We start from the raw sequence: 23,833 nt of genomic DNA on the forward strand, positions 1-23,833 counted from the left end.
TCAATAAAAAAAAGAAAATTATGGGGATGACTTAAAGTGGTTTTTGTGTAAAAAGATGGTGCATTTATTGCAGACTTGGAAACTCAGAGGTTGGTTTATTTTATTGATTTGCCTCAAAGGGTTAAAAATTAAAATGGGGGGGGGGGATATGGTATGAGGGGAGTATCATTTTTGTGCATACAAGGAAGGATGGGAGAGCAACATCGAGATGTGTGGCGTAGCTACAGTATCCTCTTTTAAGGAAAACAAAATATGGAATTGAGGCTGCTGCCCACTAGATAAAAAGAGCTTGACAACAACCCTTTTTTGTCCTTAACAGTACATGCCATTTACACCAATAGAATCTTCCTTCCTAAATGAATTAAAGATTTTGGATTTTGAACTTTGAACCCTCACTTTTACTTTTTATTCAAATTTCATATGCCTACACCGAAGGGTAATAATACCATAGCTACTAGGGCTAAACAAACAAATCAATTTGTAAAATCCCTACATTCAATTAGATTTGGAACTTGCATGAGTCATACAAAAATTAAAAAAATAATTTGATGTTGAAAATGTCTAATACGTTAAAAGACATGCAACTTGTCCGCATAAAAATCTTTTTGCTTGGAGAGTGTCGCTGATGGCATGAAAAAGGCACAAAATGAATACAGTTGGGTTTGGAGCAAGGATAAGGAACATGGGTCATGCTATCTGCTTGCCTAGACATGAATCACTGTGAAACATCAATTCATTCATGTGAAGTGAAAAACAACAAAGAAATTTTCTTCTCATCATAATGATTGTGTGATGGATTTTTGGTTAAGCCAAAGTGTGAAAAGATGTTAAAAACAAATATAAATCCCGTAAGCGTAGGCATGGAAAGCTGGAAATTTAAGTCGTGTTACCGGGTGAAATGAAGACGGGAAGACAAATTTAAGTCGAAATGACGTCGGGTCCAAAATGATTTAGAAATTTCAAAACATTAATTTGGCTTAAATCCAAAACCAACCAATAGGTAAAAATAATATATAGTAATATTTTCCCCCACACTAATTTAAAACATTGATTTGACCAAACAACACGATAGCAATCTAGGGAAAATTGGTTGAAATCCAAAACGTTGGAAGCCCAATCGGAAATCGCAACGAATCATCCAAGAAAAGAACCCTTCATCTCGACTTTCGAGTTCAACAGTTCACACTGACACTAGAATATAAAAAAAGGCACGATAGCAATCGAGGTAAACAGGTTACGTCAAACGACTTAATTGTATTCTAGGGGACATTGTAATCCCCACATGTTTCCTCCATGCAAAAGAAGTTGTAGTATAATCCATGGGGGAAAAAGGGTAACTTTCGTCGTGAATTTTGAGGCATTTCTCTCTTCCAAATCTTTTGATCAACTCACCCCATATTCGCTGCACCTGCACAAATGCAACAGCACCAACAACAACGTAGATTGCATGGAAATTTGGGTATATCAATCTTTATGATGAGCTTAATTAGACTACCAGGATTAATTAGTTTGAGGTTTGGATGAATATTTTAGATGTCTGTTTGTTAGAATATTTTGAATCAAGAATGGTCCATTTGAAATTTATTTTCTTCCAAAAGTACAGTATTTACTAGTGGCCCAAATTAATTCCAATAATACGGAGTTAATTTAAATTTGACTTAAATAAATCCCAAAGAGGAGGAGGTAACTAGGGCAGAGCAGCAGCACCCACGTGAACCATCCGCAGCCAGGGACCCCACGTAGATCCTCCGTATCCAAACTGGACCCACATCCATTGCCTTCCCTTCCAAGAGGCCGTATGTAATGGGAGGGTTTCAGTGTCTTTAACCACACGTGTCTCCCCCTCCTCGCACGTGATAGCCACGTGTCTTTCCAAATGGGCACAAGACTCTTCCACCCTTTTGCCTATAAATTTCGAACCTGTATCTCATATACTCGACACCAGAAAGAAAGAAAGAAAGAAAAAAAGAAAAGGAAAAGTAGTAGAGGAATCTGTGCATGTTGTATTGATAGCTGAAACTAAATCTTTAAAGTGTTATCCTCAGCTTACATTAACGCTGCCACCAAAGATTTTGTTCCTTCTTTTCATTGTTTTCCTCCCATATTATACTCCCTTTTTAATCACCACCTTTGTTTTTCCTTTCCACTCTCTCTATATATTCAAAGGAAAAGAAAAAAACAACAATTCTTGGGGCAGAAACAAGAAGCATTGTTCTTTGCCATGGCAACTAAGCTTCTTTTAGCCTTTGCTATTTGTAGATTGATTGTCACTGTGGGATTGACCCTCAAACCCAAAGAAATCCTCCACCTGGGTTTCGACTGTCAACTCAGCGTTGACCCCGCCGACGTTGATTCGGCTTCTAAAGACTTTGGGTTGCTGACCCGAGTCAAGCCGCTCGCGGTCTTGCATCCATCTTCCGCTCTGGACGTGGCTCGCCTGGTCAAAGCAGCCTACGGGTCGGACCAGGGGTTCACGGTGTCGGCTAGGGGACACGGGCATTCGATAAACGGGCAGGCTCAGAACCCGAACGGGGTCGTTGTTCAGATGAGTGGGAATGGGGTTGGACCTCGGCCGAGGGTTCGGGCTGGAGACATGTACGTCGACGTGTGGGGCGGGGAGCTTTGGATAGATGTATTGAGGAGTACCTTAGAGTATGGATTGGCACCAAAATCATGGACCGATTATTTGTACCTTTCCGTTGGAGGGACTTTGTCAAATGCTGGAATTAGCGGCCAAGCTTTTAACCATGGTCCACAAATTAGCAATGTCCACGAACTTGACGTTGTTACAGGTTCTATACCTTTTTTTAACTTTGCATGCTGTTTTTATCCAAGTTTTTGTTAAAAAAATCTTTTTTTTAAAGAAAAAACATCTGTTTAAAAAAAGTTATACCATGCGTTCACAAAAAAAAGTTATATATTATAATCATTACGATTTTCTAGGTCAAAATATCTTCTGTTATAGTATTTTTCCAAGTCTTCGCATGTTGGTTTCGTATTACTTAAGGACTTAAAATTAGTGTTTTAGTCATCAAATAATATTGTTGACTGTTCAGATAGTTTTGCTGCGTTAGGTGGAGAGGGTTACTATTTTAATAAGTTATTATTTGAACTGTATTTGACCCATATGTACTTGTGGTAAACAGGGAAAGGTGAGCTGATGACATGCTCAGAAGAACAAAACTCAGAGCTGTTTCATGCTGTTCTTGGCGGTTTAGGACAGTTTGGAATTATCATACGAGCTAGAATCTCTCTCGAACCAGCTCCGCAAAGGGTAAATATTTTCCCAGTCTAATTAGTCTCTTTCTTATGAACATTCACTGGTTTAAAAAATGGGATCATGGAAGTAGTAGTACCAGTCCTAGATGAGACGAGAGAAAAATAAAAGAACATGCTTTGTAGCTTTCCAAACACACGTCGTAAAAACCTATAGTATGTCATGTTTCATAATTTCTAGTACTAATTTTTTTCTTCTGCCTCTAACTTGAGTTTTCAATGGCAACTGTAGATGAGGTGGATAAGGGTATTGTATTCCAATTTTTCTGCATTTACAAGGGATCAAGAATATCTGATATCATTGAATGGCAGCCAAAAGTTCGACTACGTTGAAGGTTTCGTCATTGTAGACGAGGGCCTCATCAACAACTGGAGGTCTTCGTTCTTCTCCCCTCGGAACCCTGTCAAAATCTCCTCCCTTGGATCTAACAACGGTGGCGTTTTGTATTGCTTGGAAGTCACCAAGAACTATTATGAATCTACTGCTGGTTCTGTTGATCAGGTATATATCACCTTCCACCATCATTTTATTAATTGTATTTTATATTATATTTATTTTCTTAATTAGGGAAAAAAAACAAAATCATGGTCCACTCACCAAATTATTCCCATTTAATTAATCTCTATTCCCGGAGTTGATTAAAAGAATTTATTAGAATCGAACTTATACTGACAAAAGCATCTGATTGGTTTGGTAGTAGTAGCATTTTTTATTTAACTATTTATGTATTCCTTTTGTTGCGTATATTCTAATAAACTGACAGCAATTTGATTTAAATTTTAAAATGCAGGAGGTAGAGGCTTTGTTGAAGAAACTAAATTTTATACCCACATCAGTGTTCACAACCGATTTGCCGTATGTGGATTTCTTGGACCGGGTTCACAAGTCCGAGTTGAAGCTCCGGTCCAAGGGTTTGTGGGAGGTTCCACACCCATGGCTGAACCTTTTTGTCCCAAAATCAAAGATTGACGATTTCAATAGAGGGGTCTTCAAGGGCATTTTGGGGAATAAAAGGACCAGTGGGCCTATTCTCATCTACCCAATGAACAAAAACAAGTAAGCTTTAGCCTCCCACAATTCATTTCTTCATTGTTACGATCATTTTGCTTATGTCGTCTTTACTCCCCCAAAACCATTGCCATGCATTAAATACGCATATATTTAACATCCATATGCGGCATGCCCATCATCAGACATGTTGGTCTCACCCTTTTGTATTTCTAACATGATTTTTACATGTGATGCATGCTGGCAATGAATTGTTCTACATCATGTATGCATGCTATTGTTTATTGATGTGTTCCATGTATATACAAAGTCCTACATATATGTTTAAAACAACGATGTTAAAAAGAATGTTAAAGTGTCGGCAATACACTACTCTCGGAGTTTCCCTGCGTAGGGGAAGAAAAAAAAAACAAAACAGATTGTGTTGAAGACAAAAAGATTGTCGATGTTAAGGAGCCAATTTTACCATTGGTGTCTTTTGTGTACAATAAGTGGAATAGGAAGATGGAGAGAGACAGGTGGTGAAAAAAATTATCAAGTAGTGCTGTAAGTAAATGGATCCATGGTGTCCTGGCACAAGATGATGACACGTAGCAGTGCATCAAAAACAGAAAACAACGTGGGGGCAACACTCGGCTCACCATGTCATTCACGATTCCAACCAATGATATTTGTCCATCTCTTTTAGCGGCCTGCTCGGATTGATAACCACTTTTAGCTCTCTTGTTGACTGCTTTTTACAACCCAACAAGTCTACGGTAATATTATCCAAGTGGGAAGATTCTGCTTGTCAGGAGATCTTCTGCTTAGGTCCCATTGATGGCAACTATCCATGTCGCGTTACAAAATAGTTTCACAATCTTAAGAAAAATTCTAAATTGATAATTTATACTGTAATTACTGTGAATGTTAGCTGATATGTTGTTATGTGATATGGTTTGCAGATGGAACGATCGGAGCTCTGCTGTGACTCCGGATGAGGAAGTGTTTTACCTGGTGGCGTTTCTAAGATCGGCCTTGGATAACGGTGAGGAGAGCCAGAGTTTGGAGTACCTGAGCAATCAGAACCATCAGATTTTGAGATTCTGTGACGATGATGGGATCAAGGCGAAGCAGTATTTACCTCATTACGCTACACAAGAGGAGTGGAGAGAGCACTTGGGCAGTAAGTGGGATAGGTTCCATAAAATGAAAATGAAATACGACCCGAGGCACATTTTGGCATCGGGCCAACAAATTTTCACGCCCACTTTCCTCACCTCTTCGAATACGGTTTCGTGGTGATGACCACCACTGACGTACGACGACAAAACAAAGCTTAGAAACAGACATTATTTAGCTTACTGACTTAGCAATACTCTGGTTCTTCATGTACATACAAAGGCCATATATCAAAGATTAGAGGGAATTTTTGTTTTGACGGAGGGGAGGGGCCTAAGGGGCACATGTGATGTTATTGTTCTCGTGATTTGATGATAAAATCTCGACATCCCCAACAGATTTGCCTTCTGGATCTTGTCGGAAACTTGTTAGCTTAGCGGGTTCCTGTTCCGCCCTGCGTGGATTGGAAATTTGCTGTTTTTACCCTACAAATAATGAAGAACTAGATCTGTAAAAAGATGCAGTTTTCAGATGATATAGACTACAGATTAGTACTATATATGCAAAATCTTTGTTTCGGGCTACTCCCATGTTTTGTTTTGCTTTTTTTTTATATGGATAGCATCATTTTCTAAATTATTTAGAGAAATTATATTTATTTTCAATTATTTATGAAAATAATATACTTTTATTGAAAGAGTGTTTTATATACGATAAAAGTGTATCTTATCATACACACTTTTGCAAATTCAAATAGCGGTATCGCGGTCGCAGCGACGGCCGATACTGCTATCGCAGAAAATAATTGTGTGAAAGCATAGTTACATCAATAACATTAGATTGCGGTTGTAATTTAACAGATAACGACAATCGTGGTAATAACAAACCACTATTCCATTATTTTATTTTTTTGAAAAAAATCAGTTTCTTTTTTTATTATAAAAAATCAACTCATTTAGAAAAAATTCATTATTGATATCCACAATTATTATAATAACATTCGTTATATCTATAACCATGATAAACACAACACAATAAAAAGGCGGCCACAACCATAATTTAAATTCCTGAATGACACTCCACTCGATAAAATTGAATATCTCTTAAATAATCAAAAGAAATGCGTATCTCGTGCAACACATTTTCTTCGAATTTGAAGAAAAAAATTGTGTTAAGCTTCAGAAACTTATTCGAGTCTAATTAGTTTCAAATAAAAATCCGAAAAGAAAACTGAACCTGATAAGTTTGATATGTAATTTCCCACGGCTTCAATCCTCAGTTTGATATGTAACACCTTCCCTTTCCATGGAGATGCAAGCTAATGATGGACGAGTCTTATGGAGACTTTGCAAAGACCTCTTCGTACATTTCTTCTATCATAGACTTCCATAGTCGAACTCGAGCATTTATAAACCAGTGTTACACCTGAATTCACAATGATCAAACCCAGAATTTGACACAAAATAAACTCCAACTGAATTCATGCAAATAGATAATTCAGGGATAAGTTAAATATTATTATAAGGAATCATTCTTGGTTCTTTGTTAGGTCTATTTGTGTTGTCAACATTAGCTCCTCCTGGTCTGTTGGATAACTGTTGAACACCATTCAACAAAGAAGAAAATAACTTCAGTGACCGAAAATGCCTTATAATATACGATTTTAACCAACTTTTTTTGGATTTGCGAAAATAACCAACAAATTCTTAACACAAACTCCAATTTCGCAATACATTTTCCAAATTCGCAACTCAGTTTTCAAATTCGCAACACGAAGTACGTCAAAGATATGCTCAAGAAGTTTGGACTGGAAAATGGAAACCTCATGACACTCCAATGAGTTCATCAACAAAGCTTGACATAGATGAAAGAGGTAAATGTGTGGATGTTAAATTATATAGGTCAATGATTGGCTCTTTGTTTTATTTAACCGCAAGTAGACCAGACATTATGTTTAGTGTTTCTTATGTGCTAGATTTCAATCATGTCCTAAAGAATCACATTTATTAGCCGTTAAGAGGATCTTTAGATACCTTAAGGACACTCCTAGTTTAGGACTTTGGTATCTAGAGACTCTAGTTTTAGCTTACATGCCTTCTCTGATGCGGATTATGGAGGATGCAAAATAGATAGGAAAAGCACCTCGGGTACTTGCCAATTCCTTGGAAATATGTTGATTTCTTGGTTTTCAAAGAAACAAAATTGTGGTGCATTATCTACCACTGAAGCGGAATACATTTCAGCGGCCGGTAGTTGTTGTGCACAAGTTTTATGGATGAAACAACAACTTTTTGATTATGGAATTGAAGTAGGTGTAATTCCTATCAAGTGTGACAACACTAGTGCTATTTGTCTCACTAAAAATCCCATCCAACACTCTAGAACTAAGCACATTGAAATTAGACATCACTTCATTAGAGACCATGTCGCTAAGGAAGATATAATTCTAGAATTTGTTGATACTTTGCACCAATTAGCGATATCTTTACAAAACCTTTAGACAAAGAAAGATTTTGGACACTTAGAAGAGAATTAGGTTTAACTGACCTATCTTCACTTAGTGTTTAAATTAGTTTAGCACTTTTAAGAATAAATGAAAAATGCTTATAATAATAATATTTTTTTATTGCATTCTTTGTTTTTAGTTAGGGGGAGTTTATGATTCTTAGTGAAAGTTAATTATATGTTCAAATAATGTTTAAGGATAAATTTGATTGATTGAACATGATTATTCTCAATATATGAGTTGTCAATACCACTAGAGCTAATTAATTTAACATATTGAGTGTTTAAAACGGATTTTTGACATTTTTGTACATAATGCATCGATATACCGAATAGTGCATCGATGCATCCCTTTGAATGTGCATCGATACATCATGAAGATGCACCGATGCATGCCTTAAATGTGCATCGATGCACAAGGTCATGCATCGATGCATCCGTCGGGTTTTTGAATAAAAATCCTTTTCTTCTTATTTTTCTCAAAACCCTTAAAACACTCCATTGCCGCCGTTCGCCTCCTCTCTGCCCTAAATCTCTCTTTTGTTTCAAATCAACGAAAATTAGTCAGATTTCATTCACATTTCAACTCCCAAACCTGCTACTATCATTAATTCGTGCAAAACAACTTCTCATTCTCATAAATCCGAGATTTTTCAAGGTATTTTCTAAAAACTCCTATTTTATTAAATTTTGATTTTAGAACTAGTTTAGATTAGTTCTAGGTTGAAAAAATATCGGACATTGCTTATATGATGTTTCTAAACTAGTTTTTACAACTAATTTCATCAAATTCTCACAAATTTTCAATGAGCTTTTGTATTTTCGAAATAAAAAAAATTAAAAATCCTAATTTAATTTTAAATTTGATGTTTTTGATTCAATTATGTTGCTTTCATGAAAAACTATACATTTTATAATTTTCAAACATTGTTTTCTAACTACTTTTTCAAAAACTTTGCCCATTAGAACTCGGTTTAGAGAACCTTGAATTATTGTAGACTCAATTGAGTTTTGGGATTGATTATATTACATTCCTTAAACCATGTCTAATCCAAAACGACCTAGGTTCTCTTCATCGAGTCGTTCAAATCGACCTCCCATTCCTCCTCAACCTTCAAATCCAAACAATCCCAATATGACCATTATAAGTTCTGTTTTAATATGCCTGAACGTCATAGAGAATAACTCTACCATAGGCACATGAATTCTTTCCAATCTTATAAAATGCAGGAAGAACGTATTCCTTTGTTCAAGCCATGATAGATATCAACTTCGAATACCTTCCAACTCTCAAATCCTAGAAGTTTGATAAATTGTTTCACCTAAAATCAATCTTCTATCACCAGTTAGTCTGCATTTTCTACTATAATGCGGTATGTATTCAAAACCAGACTCAATATGGGACTATAGGAATTAGATCCTACCTTTTAGGACAATATATTCATATTGACTCTGGTCTATCGCTAAGCAATTTGGGCTAGATGACAATGGTTTATATAATGAGAAAGAAACTGTGGCATATCCCTATATTCCTAATGCTAGTGTTAGTACTCTACGATCTCATCACGATCGATTTCTCCATTTGATGATCTCTTGGTGGTTTAGACCATCCGGAGGTAGGTACTCACTCTTCGTATTAGGGATTTATGGTGGATACATTGTATCCAACATAACAGGAAAATCAATTTGCCATAAATCATTTTTAGTGAACTAGTAAATACCATAAATGTTGTCCCTTCTAAACATGCTGAAACTTTAGTTTATGGGTGTCTACTTAGTAATCTTTTTATCAAACTCGGTCTTAATGTCTCTCTTGACAATCCCATTCATCTTCAAAACCAAATCAATCTCACCTCCTTGAAGAAAGTTGATTGGAAATAGGATGAGAAAATTGGTCAATGGGTTTATCGACCCTCTAAGCAAACTCCGGGAGTGAGTTCTTCACGAGCACCTCTTACTCCTACTCCTCTCGTACTCCACCTCCACTGGCACTGGCTGCAGACGATGATCCCGAGCTTCAAGGGCTATTTCAAGATATTGACGATCCCGACAATGCACCGGCACAACAAGAGGATCAAGTGCCTCTATATTTCCGTTTGTTTTTGGAGACATTTGATCTACGGTTTGCTTCCATCGAATCCATTTAACTGCAAACAACGAAGCGTTGAATCATTGCTTAGACACTTTGGAAGCTCAACAAATGGAGTTTCAAAGGGAGATGCTTGCATGTATGGATGCTCTTACTCTTGAGATGCAAGCACGATTTCCTTCTCTCCCGATCCTTCTATGGACGAGTAGACCTTGCTTTGTTTTTTTTGGATCAACTAAGAACTTTACTTGTTAAAACTTTTTTGAATGCTTTTGGATTGTTTTACTTTGATTGTTGGATGTTTGAATTTATATTTTGGTTGCTTTGGATATTAGATCTTAATATATATATGTTTGGTTTGAATTTTCTTTTTGATATTAATACTTATTTTTGCATCATTAGACATATATGACCAATTATCCATTACATGTTTATGAATATTGTATATGAAAACTAAAGGTTAATCTATCCTTTGTTTCTGATCTTAGCAGCTTAAGCTTTAATTTTGTAAAGAACAATTGGCTTATTTTTTTAAAAATCTTGTTTAAAAACGTTTTAGAGTCTTTTTGATTTAACAAAAAGGGGGAGAATATAGTAAGGGGAAGTAAATTAAATTTTTCAAAATTATTTACAAAAATTATGTTAAAAGAAAATCTTAAAATTACTCAAATGTTTTGTTATATAAAAAGGGGAGATTTTTGAAAACATTTTGATGTTTCTATATAACAAATTAAGTATAAATGAATTTTAAGATTTTACAAATGATTTTCTAAGTATATTCGATTTAATTACTCGAATATCAAAATATTACTCCAAGTCTTTCAAAGATCAATTTCAATCCTTACTAAAGTGTAAAATTGTGTTTTAATCTTAAAATATTTTTGAAACAATTTTCACAAAGTATTTGAACAAAAAAGGAGCCTAAAATCAATTTTTCAGGTAAATGTACCAATGCATGAATCAATGCATCGATGCACCCTTGTTTTAATTAAACATAGAATTGATTTTATACACCGATGCACAAGCCATGCATCGATGCACCCAGGCTTTTTCAAAACATCGAGCATATTTATGCATCGATGCACTATCAGTGTACCGATACACTAAGGATCCAACGGTCAAAATATTTGAATTTTACACATAGTGTACCGATGCACCAACCCTATGCATCGATGCACCAGACGCTCCCACTAATTTTATTAATTGTTTTCACACTTAAATGGCTCTAATTGCTTCATTAATGATCCATAACGTTCAGAACTTATTCAAGGAGTATTTAAACAAGCTTAGAAGCCATAGATCAACAACAAGAATCAAGAATTAAGAGAGAATCAAAGAGAAAGCATCAAATCTCAAATTTGAGAATTTCAAGCCTATTTTTCATTCAATATTCATTTTGCTTTCAAGAACACTACTTGTACTCAATTGTATTCATTCTTGAGTGTTCTTTTCTTTTTCTAGAATTGTGCAAACACATTTACCTTGTGAGGTTTTTCATTAAGTTTGCAAATTTGTAATATTATCTTTGAGAAAGAGTGTTCTCAAGAATTGGGGTATATTCTTGAGGGAGTTGTAAGGTTATCTCTTTGGCCTCAAAAGAAAGAACAAATTAGTGAATTTGTTGGAAAATCCTTAGTGTGGATAGCTAAGGTAGTGGACGTAGACTTTGGTTGAGAAAGTCGAACCACTCTAAATCGTTGTGCAATTACTTTCAATTTTCTGCAAAAGCTTCCACCAAAATTTTAATTGCCAATTCACCCTCTCTTGGCCGATTCCATCGACGATTAAATCAACAATATAGATTAACCATTTCACTTAGATTGCTTAGTAAATTCATTCGGTTGTTGCCAATACTGCTAAACTGTTTAGTCTTTAACCCTGTGAAGTTAGTATTTGTCTTTTGGTTGAAGTAATGCAATTCATTCAAGTTTCAATTTGCAGAAGAAGAGTAGTTTTTGAAACTTAAATTCGCAACACGAAAATGAAATTCACAACACGAAAATCGCAACACGAAAATGAAATTCGCAACACAATTTTAGTTTTCGCGTTGCGAATTTCATTTCCGAGTTGCGATTTTCATGTTGCGAATTTAAGTTTCAAGAATAAACTAATCTTCTTCTGCAAATTGAAATTGAATGAATTGCATTACTTCAACCAAAAAACAAAGACAAATACTAACTTCACAGTGTTGCGAATTTAAGTTTCAAGAATAAACAACTACTCTTCGAGAATGTTGTCCTTGAACCTGCACTAAACCTATATGTTGTCCTTTTAATATTGTTTATACTTACTTCTGGAATGCTATTTGATGCATTTTGTGAACTATGATAGAATAATGACTTGGGTGAATACCGGGCTAGTTTGAAACATATTTGGCTATATTTTCCCCGTTTAATATCATGTCTGTTTATTATGTATAATTTGTAGTTTTTGGTATATTATTAGTATAATATCTAACTTGGTATGTTTATTGTTTTTGTTAGGAATTTTTTTCGGCTGCATTAACTTTAAGGAATAAATTAAGCCTAGCCATTACAATTGCGTCAACACTTACACCTGTCCAAAGAAATTTGTTTGAGAATACTTGTTTTGGGCTATGGCTGAAAGTACAACATCCAGGTGGAGATTCTATGTTGACTCAATTGTTTCTTCAGACCATGACTAACGATCTACCCAAGGGGATACAACGTGATGATGAGGAGATATGATTTTATTTTCCACCGGCCTATACTCGTTTTGGGCAGGAGGAGTTTTGCTTAGTCACTGGTCTACGTTTCGGACGACACGATGAATTAGGTCCGTATACTAGTCATATAGCCCGCCCATCATGGCTATTTCGGGTTTTTTTCCTAAGCTGGCAAAGGTGAATGCCACTTTACACATCGATGATTTGAGAAGATTACTTCTTAAAGATGGTTTTACTTGGATGAATGACCTTGATGTTGTCTGAGTATGCCTTTTGTTACTTTTGTATGCCGACTTTTTAGCCAAAGAGGGCAGACAACCTATTTCTCAGGATTTAATATTATTGGTAGAGGACCTAGATGCATGGAACATGTTTCCATGGGGTCATATCTATGGAAATCTACCTGGAAAAAATTGTCGTATGCCTTTGAGGACCATCGTAGTTTGCGTGGGCATGGTTCCAAATACACTTTGGCAGGCTTTATTTGGGCCTTTAAGGTAAGAATTTCTATATAATGTTTCCAAAATTAATTATTTAATAATTACTAAAATTAGTGTTTGTGTATTATATTGTTTGTAGATTTGGATATTTAAGGCATTTCCCAACATGCATGATGCCATGAAGAATTCAAATGATATTCTAGAGCTATTACTTGGAGGAGGATCCGACTGTTAGATTGGGAAGATTTACTACCATATACGAAGATGAATGATGTAAGTTAACACAAATACTACCATATATAAACAAGTTATTACTAGTAACGTTTGACTTTGTTTGGGTTTTTATATTGTTAGGAGGCAAACTATCCCTTACAGAAATTGACACTCACAGAGGCTGAGCTTACCACTGATTGGTGGCAAGTTAGTAGGCATTTTTTATGGGACGGATGATGAGCACCCCCACTTCGACACCGAGATCCATCACCTGATCGAGAGCCGTCACCTGATCGAGCTGATTCTACACCTCAACACCGAGAGCCATCACCTATTCCATCACAACATCGAGCCTCTTCTCCACCATCACCTCATGATAGGCGACCGGAAAAGATGCCACGATATTTATCTCCCCGTTCTCACCTCCACAGGATAAGTTAGGAGTTACGTGATGAGGTCAGTGCTTTACGTGATGAGGTCGGTTCTTTACGTGACGACAATGGTGCATGACGTGATGAGGTAGCGTCTTTACGTGGTGAGGTAGCTGTGTTACGTGATGAAATGGTGCTTTACGTGGTGAGGTATGCTTTACGTGATGAGGTAGCTGCTCTGCGTAAGATTGTTTCATCGTTGCAGAATGAGGTTCATACTCTACACAATGAGGTAAATTTGTTTAATTTTATAAGAAATACTATACTAAAAATCTAAATAACCTTTTTCGCATTATTTATTTATTTACTAATTTATGTATTAATTTATTTTTAGCAGCCCGATAAGGTTGGTGCTTTACGTCGGGTTTTTCTTGTACGGCGGGGTTCATGCATCAGACGTCGTGGACATGCCATTACATCTCTTTTACCCCAATAGTTACAAGACTACGTAAGAAGAAGCCCGATCCATCTACCATTGTTCAAGATCCACCTCCCATTGTTTAGGATTCACCTGTCATTGTTCAAGAGGCCCCTTCCATCGTTCAAGAGGCCCCTCCCATCGTTTAGGATCCACCTCCCACCGTTCAAGATCCACATGGCATACTATGTCGATATATTGGTAAACCCCCTCTTGTGCCCGGAATGATAGATCAAGTTGGCTTTCGTATCAACTACCGGCTAGTACCATTCCTCACCACGAGATATGCACACTATCAGACATAATTATGGATAATACCGTTTGGGCTAAGACCGCAGTTGATTTTTATCTACATGAGCGGAGCCAGGGGTGCTACACTGACATATGCAAAATCAAATACACATTTGTTTCTTGAGCGGTCTTGGTGGAGTGTTTTATTAGGGGTTGAAGATAATGACTATTTCGAATGGGGGGTAAGTATTATATTCTTTTTATATTGATTTTCATTATTTTTTGTTAAAATTTGTTAAATTCACTAATATATGTTTTTTTATAAAACAACATATTGATGCATGAGTGTCACGTCTTCTGGTTCTACGGAAATTAAAGAAAATCAAAAAGACGCGATGAACTATTATGCCTTCGTCTTTTCACGCAGCTCACTTGCAGGATCAGAGAGACGCTTCATATGCTTTGGGTAATGGCAAAGCTATCCTTTATCCTGCGTGGTGGGAGGTCGATAAGGTTAGTATTTTTTTTTGCATTTTTAAAGGTGTTCATAAAATTTATTTGATGTGCGCAGTTGAATTATTAATATATTATATTCCAGGTGTTTATCCCTGTTATGGAACATCGTCATTGAAATCCCGTCGAGCTTCAGCTCCTATCCCTGAAGACATATATATGACAGCATGCTGAATTACATACCATTGTCTGATTTGAAAGATATTATTTATAGGGGATGAAGTGATCTTTTGGCTAAATACTTGAACGTGATTGCTTATTGGACTAATCCAGGAAACAAGAAGCCAAATAAGTTAAAAGTTACAATGATGAGAGATAAGACAATGCCACAATAAACGTCGGGAGCCAGAGGGATTGTGGTCCTCTTGTATGCATGTGCTTGGAACGTATGACGAGAGGAGGTAAACAATTTTTACCTCCGACAGATAAGATAGAGGTGCAGTAGGGTTGTGGTTTCGGTATTATATGGTTAGAGAGATATATCGAGACGTTACCTACTTGCATCCGGGTGTGAAAGTGTGAATAAACAACCATTTTTTATTGGTAAGTTTGAGTAAGAGTTGTTAACATGTTACTCTATATTTTAGATGAAATATTGATCAAAAGTAGTTTGAAAATGTTTGGTTAAGTACCTATAATTCAATAATTTCAGCTCATATTTGTTGGTTTTGGATGTGTAGAAAATCTCATGGCCATAACGTTTCTGCAGGTTAATCATTCCAGATGTTATAATTTCTGACCAATGTATGTAAGCTCCCTATTGTTAGGAACATTTAGATGTACTGTCTGGGGAAAATTGATGTATCAATGTGCTGTAAAGTGTAAATAAAAATTGTTTTTTTGTTTAATTTCAATCTGCATTATGTTGAAGGCAAAAAAGACCTGTTGAAGGCACACTACCTTTAATAAAATCAAATTCGCAACGCGAAAATCAAATTCGCGTTGCGATTTTCGTGTTGCGAATTTTATTTTCGCGTTGCGAATTTTATTGAGTTACGAATTTGAGTTGTGAATCGGAGAAGTTCATAATAACCATCTTTTTTCTAGTTTCAATTTAAGGCAAACACCTTCAAAAAGATAACAGACAAAATCTGATGAGTGATAACAACTGAACAGATCATACAATGTTCAAACTCAAGTTACTAATGCATGCCTTTCACACATAAAATACATATAATACAACATTTACATTTTAAAATCACCTAAGTTAATAGTTCCAAAAGATGAAGGCGGTTGTGATTGGATTTTGATTTTGATTTTGATTGTGATTTTTGATTTCCTTTTGCTTAGCACCATATGAGCTTTAGATTTTGATGAGGATCCATATTTTGGTAGAGGAAAATGTGATTGTGATGGCACTGGTGATCCATAGGTCAACCTTATATGACATCTTTCCTTGCACCGACTACATGTCGATATCTTCTTCTCTTCACCCTTAGACGGTATACGATCGTGATTTTTTGGTCGGCCAGGTATCCTTCTGTCTATGACTGGTGGCAAAACTGTTTGTAAGTAATCTGGTATCTCTCACTCAGAAGGATGTGGAATAGGGTAGACAATCTCGACATAAGTCTGTCAATATACTTTTGCAGTGTAGCAATCCATAGCGTATGCGCTTGAATCATCTTGGTTTAGATGAAGAGCAACTTTTATAACATGGCCATACGGATAACCAGATGTTTCCATTTCATATAACTACACGTCTTTGCATTTAGATCGACAAGCCATTTAAGTCATTATCCAATGTTTGAACATGGTTCAACTCTCCATGACGTTGACTTCACAACACGTTTCGTTATCTTTTTTTCAGTCCAGGGTGTAACACAACGTTCCAATGTTCCTATAAATTTAAATAAATAATTCTTAGTAAAATCTATTAAATATGATAAGTTACGAATTTAAAGAAATAATACATGCATGATTTTTTTTCTTGTAGTACCACTGTTGAATAGAGGCTCGAAAAAACTCCATTAACATAGTAATGGGTAATTTTCAGGAATGACGACTTAGAGCGTTGATTGATTCTACACTATTAGACGTCATGAAACCATATCTTGCTCCATGTACTATTGACCATCTTTCAAACCCGACATCTTCTAGTGTTTGAGCACATTGAGGCAAAACAAGTCTTAAACAATTTATATGCTTATTAAAATCCACTTCCCGATAAGCTTTTACAGCCTTCCAGTATGTCCATTTGTGAGTTTTTATACCAGCAGACCTTGATTTTAGATCTGTACAATGAACACCACAAAGTCCATAAAAAACATCTGGGAAACACCTTCTAATAGCGTTGTCAATTGATTTTTCCCTATCGGATATGATTGTCATATTGCTAATAGGACCTATGCAATCCCTAAGATGCCCCATAAACCATGTCCATGAATCAGAGGTTTCAGATTTGCCAACCCCGTAAGTTATTGGCAGTATCCCATTGTTAGCATCCATGGCTACTGCTAATAAGTTTACTCCAAGGTATCGACCTTTCAAATGTGCTCCGTCAACTATAATAATTGGACGCATGCAAGTAATAAACGAACGAATCTACAAAATAATATACACAATAAATATAATCATTTAAATGTGAAATACATGTAACTAACAAAAATGAGTCAACAAAATTATATTGATTTACTAACCGTAGCACCAATGGCGATAAACACAACTCAAAACGTCCATCTTATCTGTTTTGATATGAGTTACCGACCCAGAATTGTTCAGCTTTAAATTGTGACAATAAGCCGGCAGTTGGGAAAACGATGCTTCCGGCGACCCCCTCAACAATTCCAAGGCATAACATTTGGCTCTCCAAGCTTGAGAATATGAGATACTAATCTTGAACCGAACATTCATGTCAATCATAATTTCATATCCCCGATATACCCTGCCATTCAAAAACATTAACTTAGCCAGAAAACCACCCAACACCTTTTTGTTTGTCTGTCTATGGTGAGGAAAAACTTGGGTTCTTGAACATGTATGTTTATCAATAAAAGTCCTAACTTGAAACATTTCGCAATATTTTATCCTCTTTGCAATCATACGCCATATACAATTTTTGTCAATCCTACACTTTGTTTCGAAACGATCTTTGCTTGATTTGTTAACTTTTAGTTGATAGCCATCTTCCACACATTTCGTATACAAAGCTATCTTCAAGTCTTCCTTTGTATCAAAACAATCATATTTCTTGATACGAATAACTTTTGTGTAACAATCAACTGCTATCTTTACCAACTCTTCTTCCGGTATCTGAAGTAATTCTGGCATATTCCAGTTATACTCCCGTGGCATTTTGTTCTTTTTCTTTTCTTCGGGACTTCTTCTTATTCTTCTTTAGGTTATATGAATTATAGAATGGATGTTCAACATGTTCATTCACAGCCGTAACTTCTTCTCATTATTATCAACATCTTCCTCGGCAGCGACTGTTTCATCATCAAAATTCGGGAATTGACCAATATCAAAATCATTACACGCAGGGTCTATTTCTTCTTCTGAAACATCATCAAAATCGAGTATTGACCAAGATCAAAGTCCAGGTATTGACCAAGATCAAATTTCGAATATTGACTAGTACTCACATTTTTTTCTGTTGGCTCATCATCGTGTAACTGGTCAATACGAAAACCGAAATTTGGTGCTGAAAGTTGATTGGGATTTGGATTAGGGAAAGGCTGTGGGTTTTGAGATTGTGTTTGGTATTGGAAATGTGGTGAAACAAAATTTTCTTGGTGATGAAATTGTGGTGGAACCATGAAATTTTGAGGTTGATAACAACGTTGTACATTGTGAGCACCATAATCTGGGGCTGAATAACTTAATTGATTACTACACGTTACTGACCCAACTTCACTACTTCTAGGTTCAACAACATACAATGTAACATCATCTTACGAAACACTAATGTAAGCAATGAATCGTTCAACATCTTCATTGTCGGTTAACAAATAAACTTTACATTTTCTCTGATAAGATAACTTAAATCCACTTAGAAGCTCTAAATTAAATTTCTTTGAAACACGTAACATTAGAGTTTCATAAGTTAAATTTTTTAATGACAGTTTTAGTTGAAGATTCATGGGTAAAGGCATATATTGTAAAACACCATTAACATTCTCCCATGACCCTCCATAACACAAATCTATCCAAACATGATTAACATTAGATGATTTCATTCTACAAATTGTAAATTAATTTACTAAACAAACAGCTATAAACTAGATATCATCACTACTTAGAGAAAAACATACCTTTATTAAGTTGATAGTTGATAATTTAGGAGAGAAATCATTGAAAAATTATATAGAAATAAAATTATGTAAAACAAATTAGAGATGGGGAAGGATGTTGTTAGATATAGGAACGGATGTCGCAGGAGAGAGTGAGAGATGGAGATGGAATGAATTGCGATTTAGGGATTTAGGTTATGAGTTGCTACTGCTGCGTAGTTTATATACTATTTGTTTTGCGAAAATAAAAGTTGTTGCGAAATTAAAATTCATGTTGCGAATTCGGAAATTGAGTTGCGAAAACAAAATTCGTGTTGCGAATTAGAAAATCTTGTTGTGAAAATGAAACTTGTGTTGCGAATTTAAAAATCGCGTTGCTAAAAAAAATTCGTGTTGCGAATTCAGAAATCGAGTTGCGAAAAAGAAATTCGCGTTACGAATTCAGAAATCGAGTTGCGAATTTGGAAACTGCGTTGCGAAATTGGAGTTTGTGTTGCGAATTTGAAAACCGTGTTGCGAATTTGAAAACCGCGTTGCGAATTTGAAAACCACATTGCGAATTTAGAAAATTGCGTTGCGAATTTCAAAACTGAGTTGCGAATTTCAAAACTGAGTTGCGAATTTGGAAATTATGTTGCGAAATTGGAGTTCGTGTTACGAATTTGAGATCGCGTTGCGAATTTGTTGGTTATTTTCGCAAATCCAAAAAAAGTTGGTTAAAATCGTATATTATAAGACATTTTCGGTCACTGAAGTTATTTTCTCTTCAACAAATGGTAAGAATTAATGTGTCACATACATTTGGATGGGACTTAATCACTTAAACAAGCTTACGGGTGAAGGAAGTGTTCGAATAGCCAATACCGAAGGACTGCTACGGAGGTTTCTGGCAATCCTCTAATAGGCCTCCAAGATTGCCTTTGGCTTGGGGTCATCCTAAGCTGTTGAAGAGACAGTCCGTTCTGTGTAGAATCTTGATCGAACATGCTAAATTGCGATAATCCGCGGTTGATTCTGGGTAAATAACGCGATAGTTTTCTTCTAATGGCATTTATTTGAGATATTATGGCGTCTCTTAGATTGCCAAAATGTTTTGGACATTGCTTGAAGTGCCAAAGCCGTATAAGACCATGCTGCTCCTATACCAGCAAGTGATTCAAATAATGAAACTACTTCTTCCATTTGCTGGTGGTATTTTTCGTATCCTACCTCAACCTGGAAATGAACCAATAATGAAGTTAGAAGTATGAACCAAGTTCAAACATAACTAACAAGACAAAGTTACAAGGATCATGATAAACCTCCTCCAGTAATCCAATTAGCTTTGAAAGTCTGATTTGAAGCTCATGTTTTTCAGGCAATACTATCTCGTTGCTGCAGAATTCTGCTTTTAGTTCAGAGGAAAGTCTTGAGCCACCTGCTATATCACCTAAAGATAACTTCCCAACATGGTTTTCCTCAATATTTTTGCAGCCAACATTAACTAGTTCATCCATAAGGGACTGAATTGGCCTTGGATATCTTGAATTTGATATAGCACGGGCAAAAGATCTGACCCTATGTAGTCGGTGTAATGCGTTGGAAGATGAAGCAGCAAGTGCATAACTTGTGAAAGAGTAGTCACAGCTTGCATCTTCTGGCCTGAAGAGCAAGTAACTGGAACTTGCAAAATTAGAATTCAAGGATGAACCAAGCATGCGAGAACGAATGATAGTGAGAGCCTTTGAGTTGGGTGGTTCGAGTTCGACTGGTTTGCCGCTTCAAGAAGATCTTCAGGTGTCTGGTCTGGCTAAACTCGGATTCCTCAGTGACAATGGATATGGAAGAAGGTCCATTAATTTTGACATTCTTTCCCCAAGAGATTGAATGCTGGGAAACAATCCAAGGGACTGAGGAAATATGTTGTGGTTGCCTATCAAAGTAGAGCCATAAGCATCAAATTGTTTGCCTACGAATTGGTTTTGACTAGTAATAGAATCTGAGACAATGAAATGGTGTACATGCTACTTGCTAGAAGTTGGATTTGGTGTTGGATCCCGGGAAACATTACTTTCTGTAATGGAAGTTAAAGGTTTTAAAATTCTGAGATAATTTAAGGACCTCTGACATATTTAAACCAAAAAGAAACTATGACCCTTTATTTAAGTGGATGTACTGTATGAGCGAGTCACCGTGTCGACTAAAATTACTGAGCCATGCATACATAGAGGAAAACCGAAGACAAATTACCATTCCACCTTGCGACAAGCATTACAAAGCGAATAAGTTGCTGAGCATTAAACATGGAGCCTGAAGTAATGGCTTACACAATTGAAATGAATAATATGTACTGAGCTTTGTACAATTGCACCTAAGATCGCTGAAAGACCACCGAATCAGTAAATTAATGAGCCATTTGAAATTAATTGTAGAGCTGATTAGGATTGTAGAACTCGGTTGTCATTAATTGTTGGTATTTTTAAAGAAAAGAAAAATCAATAGATGAAGGAAACTGGACGATATTTTTTATTCAGCAATCATTCATAATTTAAATATAATGAAATCAACAACCCACTAACAACATGTTTCTAAATTTAAGCAACTATCCATGAATAACTTTCTCATGAACTTAAACAACACACAAATAACAAATAAATCTAAAAGTAGAAGTAGTCCTAAAGCACATAAACTAACACTCCTCATTACTTTAGGAGCTGCAAACACCAAGTCTTATTCTCAAAACTTCAAATTTGCTTACTAGCAGTGGTTTGGTGAAGATATCTGCAAGTTGCTCATCTGTTTTGCAATGAACCAATATAACATCACCTTCTTTTTGCACTTATCTCAAAAAGAAAAGTTTAATGTTGAAATGCTTTATCTTCCTATGAAATATTGGGTTGTGAGAAATTGCTATGGCAACTTGACTATCAACAAAGACCTTATTGCTCTCTTTCTGTTCAAGATTGAGATCACTTAATAATTTTCTCAACCACAAAGCTTGATTAACAGTGGATGTTGCAACAATAAATTTGCTTTAGCAAGGGGTTGGGTCATAATTTCTTGCTTCTTCGAGTTCAATAAAAAATCAGGTCCAAAACTGAAAATATAGCTTGAAATACTCATATTATCATAAGGTGTTTTCTCTTTATAAGGTTTATGACCAAACCAAGCCTTATAAGGTGTTTGGTCATTGACTTCTTTTGTGGTCAATCTATTCCGCAGAAAAATCACGATATGAGCTGCCTCTGTCCTGAACTTCTTGGGTAAATTCTTTTCATACATCTAGTCATTTCTAAAATGTACTTGTTTCGCCTTTCACTAACTCCATTTTGCTACGGCAAATAAGGAGCTGTCAACTGATGCTCAATGCCAGCTTCTTTACAAAATGCATTGAAATTTGCTGACGTATACTCCTTGTCATTATCAGACCTTAATATTTGAATGTGATTGCCACTTTGATTTTCCACCATTCTTTTAAATTTCCAGAATGCTCCAACAACTTCTGACTTGAATTTTAAGAACAAAATATAACATCCTCAATACCGGGTTAGTGATTAAATTGTAAAGTTTTAGAATTTGGTGACTAGAGTAGAACCATGGATTAGTTCAATGATTTATTTGGAAATAAATCATAAATTTTTTAGTAATTATAAGATGAATTGAAGGGCAAAAGGGTCATTTGACAAGGAAGATTTTTATTTTCCTTATAAGATAAGGAAATCACGTGGGAAGAGAGAAAAGGTTCCAGAGTTCTCTTCTCTTCTTCTTCTTATACGTGAAGGCTTGACTCAAAGGTGAGTTTCTTTGTTTGTTGATTAATTATTGATTTTAAGGTTGTGTTATGATCATTAGATGATAATTAAGCTTAAGGAATGCTTAATTTGTTCTAAAACAACAAGATGAAAGATATAGAAGAAATTAAAGAGAAGAAGGTTTTAGATGAATTTCTAGAAAAGAATTGATAAGTTGAATTTGAGATCAAATTTGACTTGTCATCAACTTAATTAAAGGATATGAAGTGATGGAATTGAATTTAGAATAAGTAGAAAATTTAGTATGATTCTTGGATTTCATATGGAAGATAGAATTTTGAGTTTAAAGAAGTGATTATGGAGTAGAAATGAGTTTAAGTATGTATATGAAAGTTAGGAATATTAAAGGAGGTGAAAGATGAAGAGTTAAGCTTAAAGAGAGTGGATTTCGTGCTTAAAATGTAAATTCTGGGTTGTGTGCATCGATGCATGCCTTCATTAAAAGATGAAATTAGCTTTTCTCTTAGTCTAAGAAGTGATAGATTATAGTATATCAATTGGATATTGATTGTATAAATACATGATTGTGTATATATCGAGCACGAACAAGTTCTGGAACGATTATCAAGTTAAGATTCGATCGGAAGAAAGGAAATCATAAAAGTGGATTGGAACTTAGTGAGGTCAAGGTGAGTGCATATTAGTAGTTTATGATGTTAAATGGAAATAAGACTTGCGACAAGTCTATTTCCAATAGTAAAATGCATGAATTCATAAATAGAAGTATATGTGTGTATGAATTATATGTGTTGACATGTTATTGTATATATGTATTATATGGTTGACATGAATATATGCTATGTTATGATGATATAAACAATATTAGATGCTAATAAATTATATGAATATAAAAGATAAGAACTTTGATATATATATAGAAATGAAATATAACTACGTG

General features: G+C 35.5%; 1 protein-coding gene and 1 long non-coding RNA gene across 2 annotated transcripts; one reads left to right on the forward strand and one right to left on the reverse strand.

The window, feature by feature from the left end:
* The first annotated feature begins 1,963 nt into the window (after positions 1-1,963).
* LOC120149217 (cytokinin dehydrogenase 5-like) lies at positions 1,964-5,876 on the forward strand. The gene is made up of 5 exons (XM_039162082.1): positions 1,964-2,792; positions 3,147-3,274; positions 3,509-3,778; positions 4,068-4,333; positions 5,230-5,876. The coding sequence occupies exons 1-5, from the start codon at positions 2,222-2,224 to the stop codon at positions 5,567-5,569; spliced, it is 1,575 nt and encodes a 524-aa protein (XP_039018013.1). The 5' UTR covers positions 1,964-2,221; the 3' UTR covers positions 5,570-5,876.
* A 921-nt stretch (positions 5,877-6,797) lies between these two features.
* LOC120149218 lies at positions 6,798-20,600 on the reverse strand. Its single transcript, XR_005518459.1, has 3 exons — positions 20,446-20,600; positions 19,979-20,359; positions 6,798-6,981 (listed from the first exon to the last, which is right to left on the reverse strand). It is a non-coding gene; the product is annotated as an uncharacterized LOC120149218 (long non-coding RNA).
* Positions 20,601-23,833: the final 3,233 nt, after the last annotated feature.

Source organism: Hibiscus syriacus, unplaced genomic scaffold, assembly GCF_006381635.1.
Source record: "Hibiscus syriacus cultivar Baekdansim isolate YM2019G1 unplaced genomic scaffold, ASM638163v2 tig00110991_pilon, whole genome shotgun sequence".
Taxonomy (NCBI): domain Eukaryota; kingdom Viridiplantae; phylum Streptophyta; class Magnoliopsida; order Malvales; family Malvaceae; genus Hibiscus; species Hibiscus syriacus.